This window comes from Paramormyrops kingsleyae, chromosome 2, assembly GCF_048594095.1.
Source record: "Paramormyrops kingsleyae isolate MSU_618 chromosome 2, PKINGS_0.4, whole genome shotgun sequence".
In the NCBI taxonomy this organism is placed as follows: domain Eukaryota; kingdom Metazoa; phylum Chordata; class Actinopteri; order Osteoglossiformes; family Mormyridae; genus Paramormyrops; species Paramormyrops kingsleyae.
The window spans coordinates 1,426,930-1,444,094 of record NC_132798.1 but is presented as its reverse complement, the minus strand read 5'-3'; the positions used below and the strand labels follow the sequence as shown (position 1 = coordinate 1,444,094).

The 17,165-nt window shown below is 47.2% G+C and overlaps 1 protein-coding gene across 2 annotated transcripts in view; it reads left to right on the top strand.

Annotated features, from left to right (window-relative positions):
* The window catches only part of LOC111833387 (collagen alpha-1(V) chain-like), a 93,347-nt gene that overhangs the window by 51,358 nt on the left and 24,824 nt on the right, over nucleotides 1-17,165 (top strand). For both annotated transcript variants that reach the window (XM_072703298.1, XM_072703289.1), the window contains exons 13-27: nucleotides 2,228-2,320; nucleotides 2,673-2,729; nucleotides 2,990-3,043; nucleotides 3,385-3,438; nucleotides 8,437-8,490; nucleotides 8,757-8,810; nucleotides 10,871-10,924; nucleotides 11,370-11,414; nucleotides 12,661-12,714; nucleotides 12,871-12,915; nucleotides 13,885-13,938; nucleotides 14,705-14,749; nucleotides 16,059-16,112; nucleotides 16,443-16,487; nucleotides 16,588-16,641. In XM_072703298.1, coding sequence (XP_072559399.1) covers nucleotides 2,228-2,320; nucleotides 2,673-2,729; nucleotides 2,990-3,043; nucleotides 3,385-3,438; nucleotides 8,437-8,490; nucleotides 8,757-8,810; nucleotides 10,871-10,924; nucleotides 11,370-11,414; nucleotides 12,661-12,714; nucleotides 12,871-12,915; nucleotides 13,885-13,938; nucleotides 14,705-14,749; nucleotides 16,059-16,112; nucleotides 16,443-16,487; nucleotides 16,588-16,641 — 816 coding nt within the window. The remainder of the gene's footprint in view (nucleotides 1-2,227; nucleotides 2,321-2,672; nucleotides 2,730-2,989; nucleotides 3,044-3,384; nucleotides 3,439-8,436; nucleotides 8,491-8,756; nucleotides 8,811-10,870; nucleotides 10,925-11,369; nucleotides 11,415-12,660; nucleotides 12,715-12,870; nucleotides 12,916-13,884; nucleotides 13,939-14,704; nucleotides 14,750-16,058; nucleotides 16,113-16,442; nucleotides 16,488-16,587; nucleotides 16,642-17,165) is intronic.

The following is a 17,165-nucleotide window of genomic DNA, read 5'->3' as shown; positions in this document are numbered from 1 at the left end:
TACTGCGGGCTGGGTGAGCCTCATTAAGACTGAGGCTGAGAATAAGCACGCAGGAGTTTACAGCACAGGGTCGGCCGTGTACTGCGGGCTGGGTGAGCCTCCTTAAGACTGAGGTTGAGAATAAGCATGCAGGAGTTTACAGCACAGGGTCGGCTCCTCAGTGTGACACCAAGAGAAGAGGCGAGTCTAGGGACACTGGGGGCCCTGGGGGCAAAAATCTCCATGGGCCCTCCAATGCACCCCCCCCAACATGGTAAAATTTATGACCATTATTTTAGCGTATTTAAGTCTACATTAATAATAGAGAATTTAATAAACTAAGTTAATAAATTTCATTACTGTGAATACACAAATAAAGGAGGTTTGTCGTTGTAATCGGCAGCCCTCGGGCCCCCCCCCTGCTCAAAGGTATGGATGAAGCTGTGCAGGTCCTAAGGGGGTCGGGGGATTCATAGTGGCATTGCTCATGAGTGCCTGACCTGCTTGACTTATATCTTACTTATTTACCCATAAAAAGACCCATAAAACCCCTAAACCTTCCCCGTAATTCCTGCTTATTAATTACCGGGCCATACCTTGCTTTTAAATGTATTATATACGCTAGTATATTTGGGTGTTTTTTTAATATGCTTGTATAACCGGGAACTTTTTCAGCCTAGCTGCTCATGCTAATGCCCACATATAAATATAGGTTTTTGAGCTTTATGTTAGCAAAAATTTAATGAAATACGCATTTGATGCTGTATTCTATTGTAGCCAGCAGGTGGCACTGAACACCTTGAAGATAAGTTGCAGGCACGAGATGGAAATATGTCAATCTAAGAAGCGTGAGGAATAATTTCAGCCTGTTTTAAATGGAAGGAGTACCACAGTGTTCGTCTAACACTACTCTTTATCATCTAAGAAGTGACTTGCAGATCAGTTGTTGCTCTACTCTAGTATCATTCAGAAAAACTGCCTTCTTCCATTTGTGATCTTATACAAAAGGCCAAAAAGGGGCGGCATGGCCCACGTCACTGGGCAGGTCCCTTTCCCTGGCATGTGTGGGCAGGTCCCCTTCCTTGGCATGTGTGGGCAGGTCCCCTTCATGGTCATGTGTGGGCAGGTCCCCATCCCTGGCATGTGTGGACAGGTCCCCTTCCCGGGCATGTGTGGGCAGGTCCCCTTCCCGGTCATGTGTGGACAGGTCCCCTTCCCGGTCATGTGTGGGCAAGTCCCCATCTCGGTCATGTGTGGGCAGGTCCCCTTCCCTGGCAAGTGTGGGCAGGTCCCCTTCCCTGGCATGTGTGGGCAGGTCCCCTTCCCAGTCATGTGTGGGTAGGTCCCCTTCCCTGGCAAGTGTGGGCAGGTCCCCTTCCCTGGCATGTGTGGGCAGGTCCCCTTCCCGGTCATGTGTGGGCAGGTCCCCTTCCCTGGCAAGTGTGGGCAGGTCCCCTTCCCTGGCATGTGTGGGCAGATCCCCTTCCCGGTCATGTGTGGGCAGTTCCCCTTCCCGGTCATGTGTGGGCAGGTCCCCTTCCCTGGCATGTGTGGGCAGGTCCCCTTCCCGGTCATGTGTGGGCAAATCCCCTTCCCGGTCATGTGTGGGCAGGTCCCCTTCCCTGGCATGTGTGGGCAGGTCCCCTTCCCGGTCATGTGTGGGCAGGTCCCTTTCCCTGGCATGTGTGGGCAGGTCCCCTTCCCGGTCATGTGTGGGCAGGTCCCCTTCCCTGGCATGTGTGAGCAGGTCCCCTTCCCTGGCATGTGTGAGCAGGTCCCCTTCCCGGCCATGTGTGGGCAGGTCCCCTTCCCGGTCATGTGTGGGCAGGTCCCCTTCCCGGTCATGTGTGGGCAGGTCCCCTTCCCTGGCATGTGTGGGCAGGTCCCCTTCCCGGTCATGTGTGGGCAGGTCCCCTTCCCGGTCATGTGTGGGCAGGTCCCCTTCCCTGGCATGTGTTCTTCACTCCCTGAAGTTTATCTGCCCATGAAGCTAATTGAGATAAGAGGGGCAGTGGCAAGCCGACGAGCGGAATCGTTACCGCTGGTTCCTAACTTGCGAGAAAGAATGAGAAGACGACAGAGGCGTATCTGCGCTGGCTTTTGTTTTTACAACTGGAGGAACACAGAAGAATACAAGAGATATATGTGGGCGTTCTTTCCTTCTGCAGTGTGCTCTGTTCTGTCATTGCTTTAGTCACGTCCCTGAGCTCCTCTCCCTCTTCCTCTCCATCCTCCTCCTCCTCCGCAGTTCCGCTTCAGCGCTGGCGGGGACGCTGGTCAGAAGGGACCTGCCATGTCAGCACAGGAATCTCAGATGCAAGCCATCATGCAGCAGGCCAGGGTGAGTTTGGAGGGCCAGACAGACCCATATGGAGCACTCATGTCCCATGGACACACACACACAGACACACACAGACACACACACACACAAGCTCGACGCAGGTGTACGCATCCCCACATAAGAATTGAAATATGTATTAGTCATAAAAACATGTTTTTTTTGGACGCAATACTCCATACAGAGCTTGCTACCCAATCAGAGATGAACGGTTACATGGACAGAGGAGTAGATTTCCATCATCGCGATCATGCAGACACACTCCTTTAAGCCCATAACATCCAGTCAGTCTGTAAGGGAATCAGATGCTGTACTCTGAGTCACCGCCCTCTAACTGGCTTGTTCTACTTCCCAGCTGGCTATGCGTGGTGCTACCGGCCCAATGGGTCTGACTGGACGACCAGGACCTCTGGTACGTGATACTTTGTCTGAATCGTACATGTGTCCTTGTTTACTAACACAGCCATTAGGAGGCTTTGGTTTGTTTTGCAAAATAAAATAATATGGGTCCTTTTGCATATTTCTGTCTGATCGTTAACTAATGAAGCAGCTGAGAAGTTTATGTCTTGGTCATTCTTGAGCACCTCCCAAATGTAGATGTTGGCTGTAGCTATAAGCTGCAGATCTCTGCTATATGTGGTTAATTGGTGCTGTTTCTATTGGCTTTTTCAGGGCCCCCCTGGCGTTAATGGGTATAAAGGAGACCCTGGTGATTCCGGCCCGCAGGTGAACTATGGCATCATGTTGCATTTTGGTTCTTTGTGATTTTGGTTTCTTTTACAGCCCTTCTCAAAGGCCTTCACATGCAGTCTTTCTTATTTATGCTACTTAGAGGTGTCTAATTCGGTTGAAGAGAATAAAATGGCAGCATTGCTGTTGTAATCGTCCGATTTCAGTGAAATATATGCCACTAGGAAAACCCTCGTTAGTCCCATGATGATGCTATTGCAGTGCATTAATGTATCTTGAGTGCTCTGTAACTCCGATCTGTATTAATGCGGCATAATGCCGTTAGGCTCCCTCACATGCTTTTCTTACCCCTGGTATTACTCTGGTTTTTGCTCCAGGGACCTCGTGGTCCCCATGGCTCCATGGGGCCCACCGGGAAGCCAGGCCGACGGGTGAGTAAGAACATCAATGATAGAAACGTTGCGGGTATGATAATGTGGGAGGGGATGAAGGATATAGGTACAGACACCCCCTCTGTTACGACGGTCCCTGACAGGATATAGGTACAGACACCCCCTCGGGTTACGAAGGTCTCTGATAGGATATAGGTACAGACACCATGGGTTACGACGGTCCCTGACAGGATATAGGTACAGACACCTCGGGTTACGACGGTCCCTGGTAGGATATAGGTACAGACACCCCCTCGGGTTACGACGGCCCCTGACAGGATATAGGTACAGACACCCCCTCGGGTTACGACGGTCCCTGATAGGATATAGATACAGACACCCCCTCGGGTTACGACGGTCCCTGATAGGATATAGGTACAGACACCCCCTCGGGTTACGACGGCCCCTGACAGGATATAGGTACAGACACCCCCTCGGGTTACGACGGTCCCTGATAGGATATAGATACAGACACCCTCTTGGGTTACGACGGTCCCTGACAGGATATAGGTACAGACACCCCCTGGGGTTACGACGGTCCCTGATAGGATATAGGTACAGACACCCCCTGGGGTTACGACGGTCCCTGATAGGATATAGGTACTGACATCCCCTCGGATTACGACGGTCCCTGATAGGATATAGGTACAGACACCCCCTCGGATTACGACGGTCCCTGACAGGATATAGGTACAGACACCCCCTCGGGTTACGACGGTCCCTGATAGGATATAGGTACAGACACCCCCTCGGGTTACGTCAGTCCCTGACAAGATATAGGTACAGACACCCCCTCGGATTACGACGGTCCCTGATAGGATATAGGTACAGACACCCCCTCGGGTTACGACGGTCCCTGACAGGATATAGGTACAGACACCCCCTCGGGTTACGACGGTCCCTGATAGGATATAGGTACAGACACCCCCTCGGGTTACGACGGTCCCTGATAGGATATAGATACAGACACCCTCTCGGGTTACGACGGTCCCTGACAGGATATAGGTACAGACACCCCCTCGGGTTACGACAGTTCCTGATAGGATATAGGTACAGACACCCCCTGCGGTTACGACGGTCCCTGATAGGATATAGGTACAGACACCCCATCGGGTTATGACGGTCCCTGATAGGATATAGGTACAGACACCCCATCGGGTTATGACGGTCCCTGATAGAATATAGGTACAGACACCCCATCGGGTTATGACGGTCCCTGATAGGATATAGGTACTGACATCCCCTCGGATTACGACAGTCCCTGATAGGATATAGGTACAGACACCCCCTCGGGTTACGACGGTCCCTGATAGGATATAGGTACAGACACCCCCTCGGGTTACAATGGTCCCTGATAGGATATAGGTACTGACATCCCCTCGGATTACGACAGTCCCTGACAGGATATAGGTACTGTACAGACACCCCCTCGGGTTACGACGGTCCCTGACAAGATATAGGTACAGACACCCCCTCGGGTTACGACGGTCCCTGATAGGATATAGGTACAGACACCCCCTCGGGTTACGACGGTCCCTGATAGGATATAGGTACAGACACCCCGTTGGGTTTGGACGGTGACTGATAGAATATATGTACAGACACCCCCTCGGGTTAAGACAGTCCCTGATAGGATATAGGTACAGACACCCCCTCGGGTTACGACGGTCCCTGATAGGATATAGTTACAGACACCCCCTCGGGTTACGACGGTCCCTGATAGGATATAGGTACAGACACCCCTCGGGTTACGACGGTCCCTGACAGGATATAGTTACAGACACCCCCTCGGGTTACGACGGTCCCTGACAGGATATAGTTACAGACACCCCCTCGGGTTACGACGGTCCCTGATAGGATATAGGTGCAGACACCCCCTCGGGTTACGACAGTCCCTGATAGGATATAGGTGCAGACACCCCTCGGGTTACGACGGTCCCTGACAGGATATAGTTACAGACACCCCCTCGGGTTACGACGGTCCCTGATAGGATATAGGTACAGACACCCCCTGCGGTTACGACGGTCCCTGATAGGATATAGGTACAGACACCCCATCGGGTTATGACGGTCCCTGATAGGATATAGGTACAGACACCCCATCGGGTTACGACGGTCCCTGATAGGATATAGGTACTGACATCCCCTCGGATTACGACAGTCCCTGACAAGATATAGGTACAGACACCCCCTCGGATTACGACAGTCCCTGATAGGATATAGGTACAGACACCCCCTCGGGTTACGACGGTCCCTGACAGGATATAGGTACAGACACCCCCTCGGGTTACGACAGTCCCTGATAGGATATAGGTACAGACACCCCCTGTGGTTACGATGGTCCCTGATAGGATATAGGTACAGACACCCCATCGGGTTACGACGGTCCCTGATAGGATATAGGTACTGACACCCCCTCGGATTACGACAGTCCCTGACAGGATATAGGTACAGACACCCCCTCGGGTTACGACGGTCCCTGACAAGATATAGGTACAGACACCCCCTCGGTTTACGACGGTCCCTGATAGGATATAGGTACAGACACCCCCTCGGGTTACGACGGTCCCTGATAGGATATAGGTACAGACACCCCGTTGGGTTTGGACGGTGACTGATAGAATATATGTACAGACACCCCCTCGGGTTAAGACGGTCCCTGATAGGATATAGGTACAGACACCCCCTCGGGTTACGACGGTCCCTGATAGGATATAGGTGCAGACACCCCTCGGGTTACGACGGTCCCTGACAGGATATAGTTACAGACACCCCCTCGGGTTACGACGGTCCCTGATAGGATATAGGTACAGACACCCCCTCGGATTACGACAGTCCCTGATAGGATATAGGTACAGACACCCCCTCGGATTACGACAGTCCCTGATAGGATATAGGTACAGACACCCCCTCGGGTTACGACGGTCCCTGGTAGGATATAGGTACAGACACCCCCTCGGGTTACGACGGTCCCTGATAGGATATAGGTGCAGACACCCCCTCGGGTTACGACAGTCCCTGACAGGATATAGGTACAGACACCCCCTCGGGTTACGACGGTCCCTGATAGGATATAGGTACAGACACCCCCTCGGATTACGACGGTCCCTGAGAGGATATAGGTACAGACACCCCCTCGAGTTACGACGGTCCCTGACAGGATATAGGTACAGACATCCCCTCGGGTTACGACGGTCCCTGATAGGATATAGGTACAGACACCTTGGGTTACGACGGTCCCTGATAGAATATTTTGATTTTTTGATGGGAAAATGGTTTTCACTTTCAGGACATTATTCAATAATTTACATGAGATATTCAACATTTTATTACAAAATAGGCTTTGTGTTAATGGTTTTGCCGAACTGTAGGCTAATGTATACTACTAGTGAAAAGTTTTTGGACACACTGAAATTTTCTACTTTTGCATATTACTTACTTAACATTTACTAAAAATATACTCAACATAGTTTGCTAACAAACAAATTTACAGTAAGTTCACTATCTGAATACGTAAAGGACAGCCTAGAATTTGACTCTGCCGTCACCACACAAGCCAATAGTAGGATGTCAGACATGCTCTGTTAATACTCTTTAAAATTTGTTTTATTTGACTAATGTTTTTATTCATAGTTATTCACTAAACTTTCTAATGCTTAACAAGAATAAAAAATCTGCAGTTTATGAAATGGAAAAATTGTAAAAATCTGGTGTTCAAAAACTTTTAACTGTTAGTGTAAGTGTAATCATGTTTTTAAGGTAGGCGGGGCCTGGCTATGATGTTTGTTAAATTAGGTGTATTAAAATGTAATAAAATGCATTTTTGCGGTAATTTCGCTTTAAGACAGGTTTATCGGAATGTAACCCTGTCATAACCTGAGGAGAGGCTGAATATACACAAGAATGAATCTGTTTGGGGGTCACTAACAGCAATATGACAGTGTATTTTGTTAAATACTAGGCAGCGATAAGCTATAGAGCAAAATGTTTTCAGTGTACATCTGCACAGCAGTGTTTCTCAACCCAGTCCTTGGGGAGCCCCAGACAGTCCACATTTTCGCTTCCTCCCAGCCTGCAACTCACCTGTTCCAGGTGTTTGGTGTTTCTGATTGGCTGGGAGCTGGGAGGGAGGAAATACGTGAACTGTCTGGGTGTTCCTGAGGACTGGGTTGATAAACACTGATATATAGCACATGTAGCAGAAAGGTGAAAGGCAATGGGAATGCAGCGTGAATGTTTGCATGGTGTTTATCATTTAAAGAGGTGGCTAGTCTGTGAGATGTGTTAATTTCCCTTGCTAAACAATGCAATGCACAACTGCTGTAAAGTGCGTCACTTTCACATGTATTTTAGCAGTGGGCTGGCACCTGATTTTAAAAAGTCAATGACTCATTTCCTTCACTGACTCGGCACAAAGCCCAGTCCTTAGTTTTTAGTTAGAAATTGATTGAGAAAGCAATAGGACATGTCCAAGGACATCATAATGGCCAGTTGTGTGTGGAAATCAATAGCAGCTCTTTCTCCTTTGGGCAGCTGTAAACACAGTATCACCCTTCTTCCTTTCACTCCATAGCATTAAAAAGGTGAAGTTTTGGAGTTTCTACATAATACGTTAATATGTTCATTTTCCAAAGTCAATGCACTATGGAGACTTGGATAGTATTAATACTGTAAAGGCTCTGAAAGTACGCTTGAGATTGGAACATCTGGTGTGAAATGGGAAACAAGGACTTGGTGCCACTGACCGCTAAGGAGCCCGACACTTTAGCGCCTTTGAAAAGAGTTATACATTTTCCTCGTATTATTACTGTTTTCCATGCATTATGCAGACGACCCAGTACGGGTCTGCAGACGAATGCTGTGCATAGTCACTCAGTAGAATTTCAGGTTTGACTCTTGAGAGGGACCTAACTGTATAGTTGTATTTCTGGTTATAGGCATGAGTCTGTCTTGTGTTTATGAGTTTGATGTGGGCTTCTTTGTTTGATTTGGACCCAGGGACGTTCTGGAGCGGATGGAGCCAGAGGCATGCCCGGGCAAACAGGAGCAAAGGTGCTTAAACCTCCAGGCATCTCAAATGTCTACAAAGCAGCACGTTGCCCCTTGGGCTCCGCATGGACACACGTGACTCTCACAGACTTACAGACAAATATGAGTCTCTGGGAGCCAACAGGACCAGCATCTAGCCCACCCAGAAAACGACATCTTGACGTCTCACGGCTAACTCAGGCGTCTCCCTCTGAGGACGTAGAGACCTTCTCGCAGCTCTCCAGTCTGCTCACCACGCCTATAATTCCCCTTTTCCCTTTTTATGACAGGGTGAGAGAGGCTTTGACGGATTGGCTGGACTTCCTGGGGAAAAGGGACACAGAGTAAGTGTGCTTTGTCGGTCTGCTCCGAACGTCACATAATGGCAGAAGGTGACTGACACTGTTAAGTAGCATATTAAAGGGGAAATGATGACTGATACTTATTAGCGTGTATGTTTACGATGTATCCATCATGCCCCTGCCAGCTGACAACTTGCCACCCGTTTGCTGAAATTCACACAAAAGACAAGTCAAGTGAGCTTTATTTATATAGCACTTTAACAACAGTCCTGGTGTCTCTCCTCACTGTTTTTCTGTTTGGTCTTCAGTTTAAATGGAAAAGTTTACTAGGTGTTAGTTGTTGCTCCTAGCTGCCACGCCATTGGCCGGCTGCTTTCGGACCCGGTCGCTGAGAGTTCTGGTGTTTCCAGCGGGGTGGGATCCAGGGCCTGAGCTCAGCTTCTGAAGGTCCCGCCGCAGCCGTTAGCTGGCAGGAGCGCGAGGGTGCCGGTGTCGACGTCAGCTTTGAGTGTTAGTGCCACCGGGCCTTGGCACTCGCGCAGAGGCACCGGCCGTGCGGACCTTAGCCACGGCGCCGCCGGGCCTTGCCACTCGCGCAGCGGCACCGGCCGTGCGGACCTTAGCCATGGCGCCGCCGGGCCTTGCCACTCGCGCAGCGGCACCGGCCGTGCGGACCTTAGCCACGGCGCCGCCGGGCCTTGCCACTCGCGCAGCGGCACCGGCCGTGCGGATCTTAGCCACGGCCTAAACAGCCACGTGGTACTAATTTTGTGGGAAGGAAAATCCTGGCCTGGGCGTGTCTTCAGTGCCCTGGTTCTGTCCAACTACCCCAGCCCTGAATTTTACTTTAGTTAACAGATGGGTCTTGTGGTGTAAGATGTAAACCTGGTGTGTGTGTGTGTGTGGGTCATATATACTCAGCAAAAAAAGAAACGTCCCTTTTTCAGGACTGTGTATTTCAACAATAATGTTGTAAAAATCCAAATAACTTTACAGATCTTCATTGTAAAGGGTTTAAACAATGTTTTCCATGCATGTTCAATTAACCATAATCAATTAATTAACATGCACCTGTGGAATGGTCGTTAAGACCTTAACAGCTTACAGAAAGTAGGCATTTAAGGTCACAGTTCTAAAAACGCAGGACACTAAAGAGACTTGTCTACCGACTGTGAAAAACACCCAAAGAAAGATGCCCAGGGTCCCTGCTCATCTGCGTGAACGTGCATTAGGCATGCTGCAGGGAGGCATGAGGACTGCTGATGTGGCTAGGGCAATAAATTGCCATGTCTGCACTGTGAGACGCCTAAGACAGCGCTACAGGGAGACAGGAAGGACAGCTGATCATCCTCGCAGTGGAAGACCACGTGTAACAACACCTGCACAGGATCGGTACATCCGAATATCACACCTGCGTGACAGGTACAGGATGGCCACAACAACTGCCCGAGTCACACCAGGAACACACAATCCCTCCATCAGTGCTCAGACTGTCCGCAATAGGCTGAGAGAGGCTGGACTGAGGGCTTGTGTGTTCCTGGTGTGACTCGGGCAGTTGTTGTGGCCATCCTGTACCTGTCACGTAGGTGTGATATTCTGATGTGCATGTTAATTAATTGATTATGGTTAATTGAACATGCATGGAAAACATTGTTTAGACCTTTTACAATGAAGATCTGTAAAGTTATTTGGATTTTTACAACATTATTGTTGAAATACACAGTCCTGAAAAAGGGACGTTTCTTTTTTTGCTGAGTATATATATATATATATATATATATATATTACCTTGTGGGGACCAAATGTCATCTTATTTAGATGTTATGGAGACCTTATTTAGATGTTTCAGTCCCCACAAGGGGGAACTCAATTTGATAAAAATATTTGACTGCAGTCAAAAACCTAAAAAGTCTTGTATTTTGTTTGGTTACGTATGGTTATGTGGGCTGGGTAGGCTTGTAATAGTTGGAATCAGGGATTTCACTGCAGAAATTAATGGATGTTCCGCACAAAGATATGGATACAAACTTGTGTGTATGCATGTGACTCTGTGCATATGAGTGACCTGTCCTTCCCTCCCATGTCTCTGTTTGACCCTGTAGGGTGAGTCAGGAGCAGCAGGCCCTCCTGGTCCATCCGGAGAAGACGGTGAGAGGGTAAGAGCACCTCTTCCCTCCTGGCTTCTGGATATGACTCACTAATCTTCTCCTTTCACTCCTGGCCCAGTCCTACCTACCACAGCCATTGTTTTCTCTGATTCCTTATCACTATTGATAGGGCACAGAGCTTGGTATCTCACCTGGTTGCTCTGCAGCACCCCCAACAAACACGTTTACTACTATCAACAGCAGCACACATGTTTTTTTGTTTTTTTACCCATAAACCCTTATATGATTACATCATGGAACATGGGGAGACCTTTATCCACAACCAAGCTGGATGCAGGATTGGGCTGAATCATCTGGGGAAAAAACTGATGCGCACTTTCTGCCCTACGTCCTGTAGAATATGGCGTCTTTGAACTGGCCCTAGTCCATTTTCTGCCTTTCAGTCTTTAAGGTCAAGTGTTGCCTGACTTTTTTGTTTGTTATGCACTGATAGGGTGACGATGGAGAGATTGGACTCAGGGGGCTGCCTGGTGAACCAGTAAGTGTCATTCTCTTAATGCCACACTGTTTAGGGACAGCTTTCTGATTGGACGTGACAGCAATATAGAACAGCAAGACAATGACTGAATGCAGTGGCCTTAATTTGAGGTTTAATCAGCAAAAGGTCTATAATGAAATGACTTGAAATGTTGGAGTTTTTAATTAATTTTAGGCTGAGTAATAAAACAGATGTACTTTTCAGCCAGTTAAAGGCTGGTGAAAAAGTTAAAAGAGATACAAAATGCTGCGGTCATGCAGACTGATGACTGTTTGTGCTTTGTGAATAACTGTCATTGCATTTATTACTTTATTAGTATAATAATATAGAAGCACAATGGACTGTTAGCATTTGTTGCAGCTGTTCAAGCAGGAAGAGATTTGCTTACATATGGACTTTAAAAAAGAGCTGGAACATCCACAAAGGTGCAGCCGGGGCCAGGCAGTAGGGATTGCGGTTCGATTGGGGCTTTTGCTTATCGTTTTCATGTGTGAGAAGCTTCTGGAACTTCATCTGCTTTCTGTAAATGAAAGCTGACATTGGGACGGTCAGCATTTCCCCTGGAGGCCCAGTGACAAACTGGGGAAGGGTATCGCCACTTCCACACAGACGTCAAGACGATTTAGCTTGTTTTTTTCAGGTTTGGGAACTCTCAGACTTGGAAGAATTTTTTTCTAGTGATGACTTAAGTTAAAAGGTCCCTAAACAACAAGGAAAGCATTTATCTTTTCTTTGTTCTGATATAAACGACATAAATGAAATATGATAAATTCATATCTCTTGCCTCATTTTTAAAACAATACTAAGGCTGAAGTGATACACAGGGACTTTATCTTTGCCGCCTATGTCTGAATGTCTATGTCTGAATGTCTATATCTGAATGTCTATGTCTGAGACTTCTGTCACCGTTTCTTGAGATTTATACAGATTTAATGATGCTACCTTTTATTTCCCACCAAGACCAGGAAATGTTGCTGAATTCACTCTAAAATATTAGTCTATCTACGGATTAATCTAGTCAAGTGTTGTAACATTATTCAAACTTGCTACCTTATCTCTAACAAAAGAACTAGAGAGTACATAAGACTCACTATAAAATCTGTATTATATGGTACATCATCTACTGTTGTTACTCCACTATTACATGGTCAGCAATTACAATGATCGTAAGTCGATTCATTTAGTAAAAGGTGTCTTAGATATAATTCATCATTTCCTGTCATCTTTCCTGCCCTCTTCTCTACAGGGACCTCGTGGATTGCTGGGCCCAAAAGGACCCCAAGGAGCTCCTGGTTCTCCTGTAAGTGTCAAACTTGCACTCTTTTATTCATAGGGTCAGTGTGGAACATGCATGCCACACCCAGTTACCGTAGAGTTTCCTGGTAGATGCCTCTCTAGTCATAATGGTAGTGTTCCAGTAATTTAGTGATACCTCACATCCAGTATTGTGTTTCAGGGGGTGACTGGAATGGATGGCCATCCCGGACCCAAAGGGGGCATTGTGAGTGCAAGTTGCACATGTCATCGGCTCAAGCAAAACCCAAAAGAACCCTCACAGTTCACTGCACAGTGCAGATATTGTACATCACTCATTAACCTGCCTTATTTCCGCTTCACTTAAAAATGCCCTAACTTCTAACCATGATCTCCAATAGTTCTCTAGGCAAGTGATCAATCAGTGGCTGCCGAATGTCTGTAAACTCATTGCTATTGCCCTTAAGTGTGGCACTAAGCCTTTCCATTGGTAAAACCCTGAAAAATTCTCCTTTAGCAGTTTGGAGAGTGATATGTTTCTTTAAATCACATTTCATAGCCCTTCCTTCTGTAATGCCATCAGTTCTTCCCGAAGAGCCCATGGTCCTAATGACAGCCTTTCTGATTTAATGATGCTGTCTGTGTGCTGGGGGCTTTTCCCTGCTAGGATGGATTGGGGGGTGCATCTCCTCGGCAATTCTCCTCCTAAATTGCCAGCCGATTGATTTTCAGTTATCTTTAGACACTTAGACTCCTCCTGCTTGTGTCCACGCTGATGGGAATGTTCACCACAAGAAAGAACAATTATCCTAGCGATGGTCTGCGGTATCGCTCTCAGTCCAAAAGGCACACATTTAAATTGCTATTGGCCTGAGTTCGCGCCTCATCTCCGTACAAACTCCAAAGGCTGTTAGTGGATTTTTATTCCCTAAGAGTGGAGTGTCTGCTGCCAAGTAGTAGGCAGAAATATCTCATTTGCCCATGATTATACAATTTGGAAATCTGAAATAAATCAGTGTAGGGCCATTCATTTAATGTAAAAAAGCAATAGTTGTGCTTTAGACAGTTTAGATCTGTGGGTCTTGGTGCATTTTGTTAATGACAGCAGTCCGTAGTGAGGCAGGTGGCTATTGTGAGGATGTACAAGGGAAAGGGCAGAAATTCACATTCAGAGCATGAAACTGGTGTGCGTGACTTTTTCTGTGCATCTCTGCAGGGGCCACAAGGTGAACCTGGCCCCCCAGGACAGCAGGGAAATCCAGGCGCTCAGGTGGGTCGCAGACAGACTGCCAAATGATGAGCTGGAAAAAAAGGACATGGCCAGTCTGCATTTACTGGGAGGTCTCAGCCAATGAAGGGAAGGGGGAGGTGCTGATGAGGGAGCGTGATGTTTGGGGCATGAGGTGCTGATGAGGGAGCGTGATGTTTGGGGCATGAGGTGCTGATGAGGGAGCGTGATGTTTGGGGCATGAGGTGCTGATGAGGGAGCGTGATGTTTGGGGCATGAGGTGCTGATGAGGGAGCGTGATGTTTGGGGCATGAGGTGCTGATGAGGGAACGTGATGTTTGGGGCATGAGGTGCTGATGAGGGAGCGTGATGTTTGGGGCATGAGGTGCTGATGAGGGAGCGTGATGTTTGGGGCATCGGCCCATGAAGGAAATTAGTGCTTTTGAATATTTCTACCGAGTTTTGAAAAGATGTGATAGATGGATTATAGCTCTAAGCATAACCCTTCCCTTTGAACTAAAACAGAACGTGACATTTGTAAATCTATGTCCTTTGCAATCATGACCCTTGTAGCCGCCGGTGTTTTACCCTCCAGTACCAACCTGTGTAAACAATGAACCTGGGGCACCAAACTAATGTACTTAGATCAATTCATTCATATAACTAACTCATGCAATTTTACAATAAAATCCTTTCTGTTTATTATTATAAGTTCATAAAGGCATAATTCAGTCTTTTATCATGTCTGAGCTGCTGGCAGCACCTATCCCTGACATGACTTTGAAAGTCAACTTTTTGTTTCTTACAGGGTCTTCCAGGACCTCAAGGACACATTGGGGCTCCTGGAGATAAGGTAGTCCTACACGTCTCACATTATATACCACAATCACTTTTGTCTTCAATAGACTGTTCATTATAGTCTGACTGTGGAAATGTCACAGCCTAGAGAAGGTCCAAGCCTATCGATCATATACTCAAGCTCACAGCCAAATGCGTTTTCTCACTGCTATGATATCGATCCAGATAGTTGAAAGGTGTTTGCAAATCCATTCCGCAAAGAACCCATTCTGACACACTCCTGTGATAATTCTACACTACCAAAGATGCAATCACCATAACGGATCTGCAGGGCACTATTGAACACTGGGCTGTGGAAAAGCTAACAGTTAAAATCGGTGTGACTCTGTTACTCCATGTTGGTTGGAAAAGGCAGCATCAGAACTGAGGTGTTACACACGTCTTTGCCCACGGACATATTGCTGGGGCACCAGTGTTGTTATTATTTCACAAGTTCATTAAACATAACAGGAAGTGTGAATTTACTGCCTGGAGGATGTGAATTAATTCAATAGGATGGTCACATGTTTTCCCAGAGTGATAACAGTATTTAACAGCAGTGTCAGGCCCCTCTGCTTCATTGGTGGTTGTGAGGGCTTTGCCCAGACCAAGCCCCGCCTTCTTGGTCCCACCATGTGTCCCCAGGGCAAAGGGCAAGCAGGGGCCTCTCAGGCCTCTGTGGTCAGGATCACCACTCAGTCCCAACGAGCTGCTCCAAGATCTGAGGAACTCGTTAATGGGTCATAAAATGTGACATTTACCCCCCCCCCCCCCCCCCCCCGTCGCCCCCCCAGAGGCCTGTGTAAAATCAGTAAAGTGACTGATTGTCAATAAAAAATAAGTTATGTACTACATAAATGCTGGAATTCTAGCAGTTCATTTTTTTTAAGATAACAGTATTATTCTGTGTTACAATATTATTGCTTTAGAATATTATACATAGTTCCTGAGGATATTAAGCTTATAGCAACTGCTGTAATGGTGCAGTACAAATATTGATGTATAGAATGAAAAGGATTGATTTTATGACGTATTCTGAGATGACATATACTTACATATTCAGCTGTGGTGTGTGGCAATATTTTGCAGCCCTTGATCTTTGAGGTTGGTATTTACATTTTTAGGCCTAAAAATATATGATGGATCTCGTTCATTTTTTGCCCTCCAGTGTGAGTTTCCCTCCAGCAGGGGGCACCATTGATATGACGGGTGTCTCTGTGCATCAGAGGCTTCTTTGCTGTAGGTTCCGGTTTTTAACTCCCTTGGGAGGTACTTGTTTGCCCGTCCCTGATAAATCTGTGATGGCCGACGTCTTCCTTATACAGGGTCCCACTGGCAAGCCAGGCCTACTGGGAGTGGCGGGAGCGGACGGCCCTCCAGTGAGTCCGTCATCGAAATCGCTTAAAGGGCCTGGGTCCCATCTGTTCGGAGGGCAATATGGCCTCCCCCCAACCACAGCCATCTCCACTCATTCCTTGTGCCAATCTGTGTGCCCAGCATGACAGACGATCCACTCGACATAGGCTATACTTTGAAAACACCTTTAAATGTGCATGCACATGTGGGTCATCCCATCCCTCATGCTTGTCTGGGGGGGGGGGCACTTTATTTTAATTGCTCATTTGTACACAGCATTGATTGCTCTCATAGGGTGCCATATGTCAGAGAAAGCTATTATAATATTATATCATGCTATCATTTAATAATAGGGTCATCCAGGAAAGGAAGGACCGCATGGCGAAAAAGGAAACATGGTAACTCCTCCTTTTTATATTTTATTCATTGTAGTAATATTATGTTGTAAAATTGTTCAGTGTGTTTTACATTTTCTCGTTTTCTATCTTGCAATGCTAGGGTCCCAATGGTGCACAAGGTCCGATTGGCTATCCCGGACCCAGAGGTGTAAAGGTGAGTTCTGCTTCAGGGTATTGTTTGTATTGGATTATGGGTAATCAGTCACTTCCAACCCCGATCGCAGAGACACAGTTAGCAGGCCCATGCAAGGTTTCCGATTGAGCCTGAATCTGCGACCCTTCAAGGTCAGGTGTCAGATTAGGTTTGAGAGATGGGTTCTTAATGTCTGGGTAACAGTGCATTCATGGCATGTGCCCTTCGATGCAGCGTTATCTTGGCCTGTTTGTTTTTAGAAGACTAAATAGGGGCTGTAGGTCGCTATGCTATGACCATGACCACCTGTCATATTGTGGAGGATTTGTTGTATTGACCAGTTAATGTTCGTGCATGTTGTAGGCCTCTTCATCCAGCCCTGCACCTACACTGATTGCTACACATATGCCTACCTGAGCCGTAATTTCAACATTGTCAGATTTTCTGGCTAATTGTTTCAAGATAGTGGCTGTTTCAATGCAGTGGAGCACAGTAGCAATTTAAAATATTCCTATCATACGTTTCAGGGTTTCCAGACAATAAGG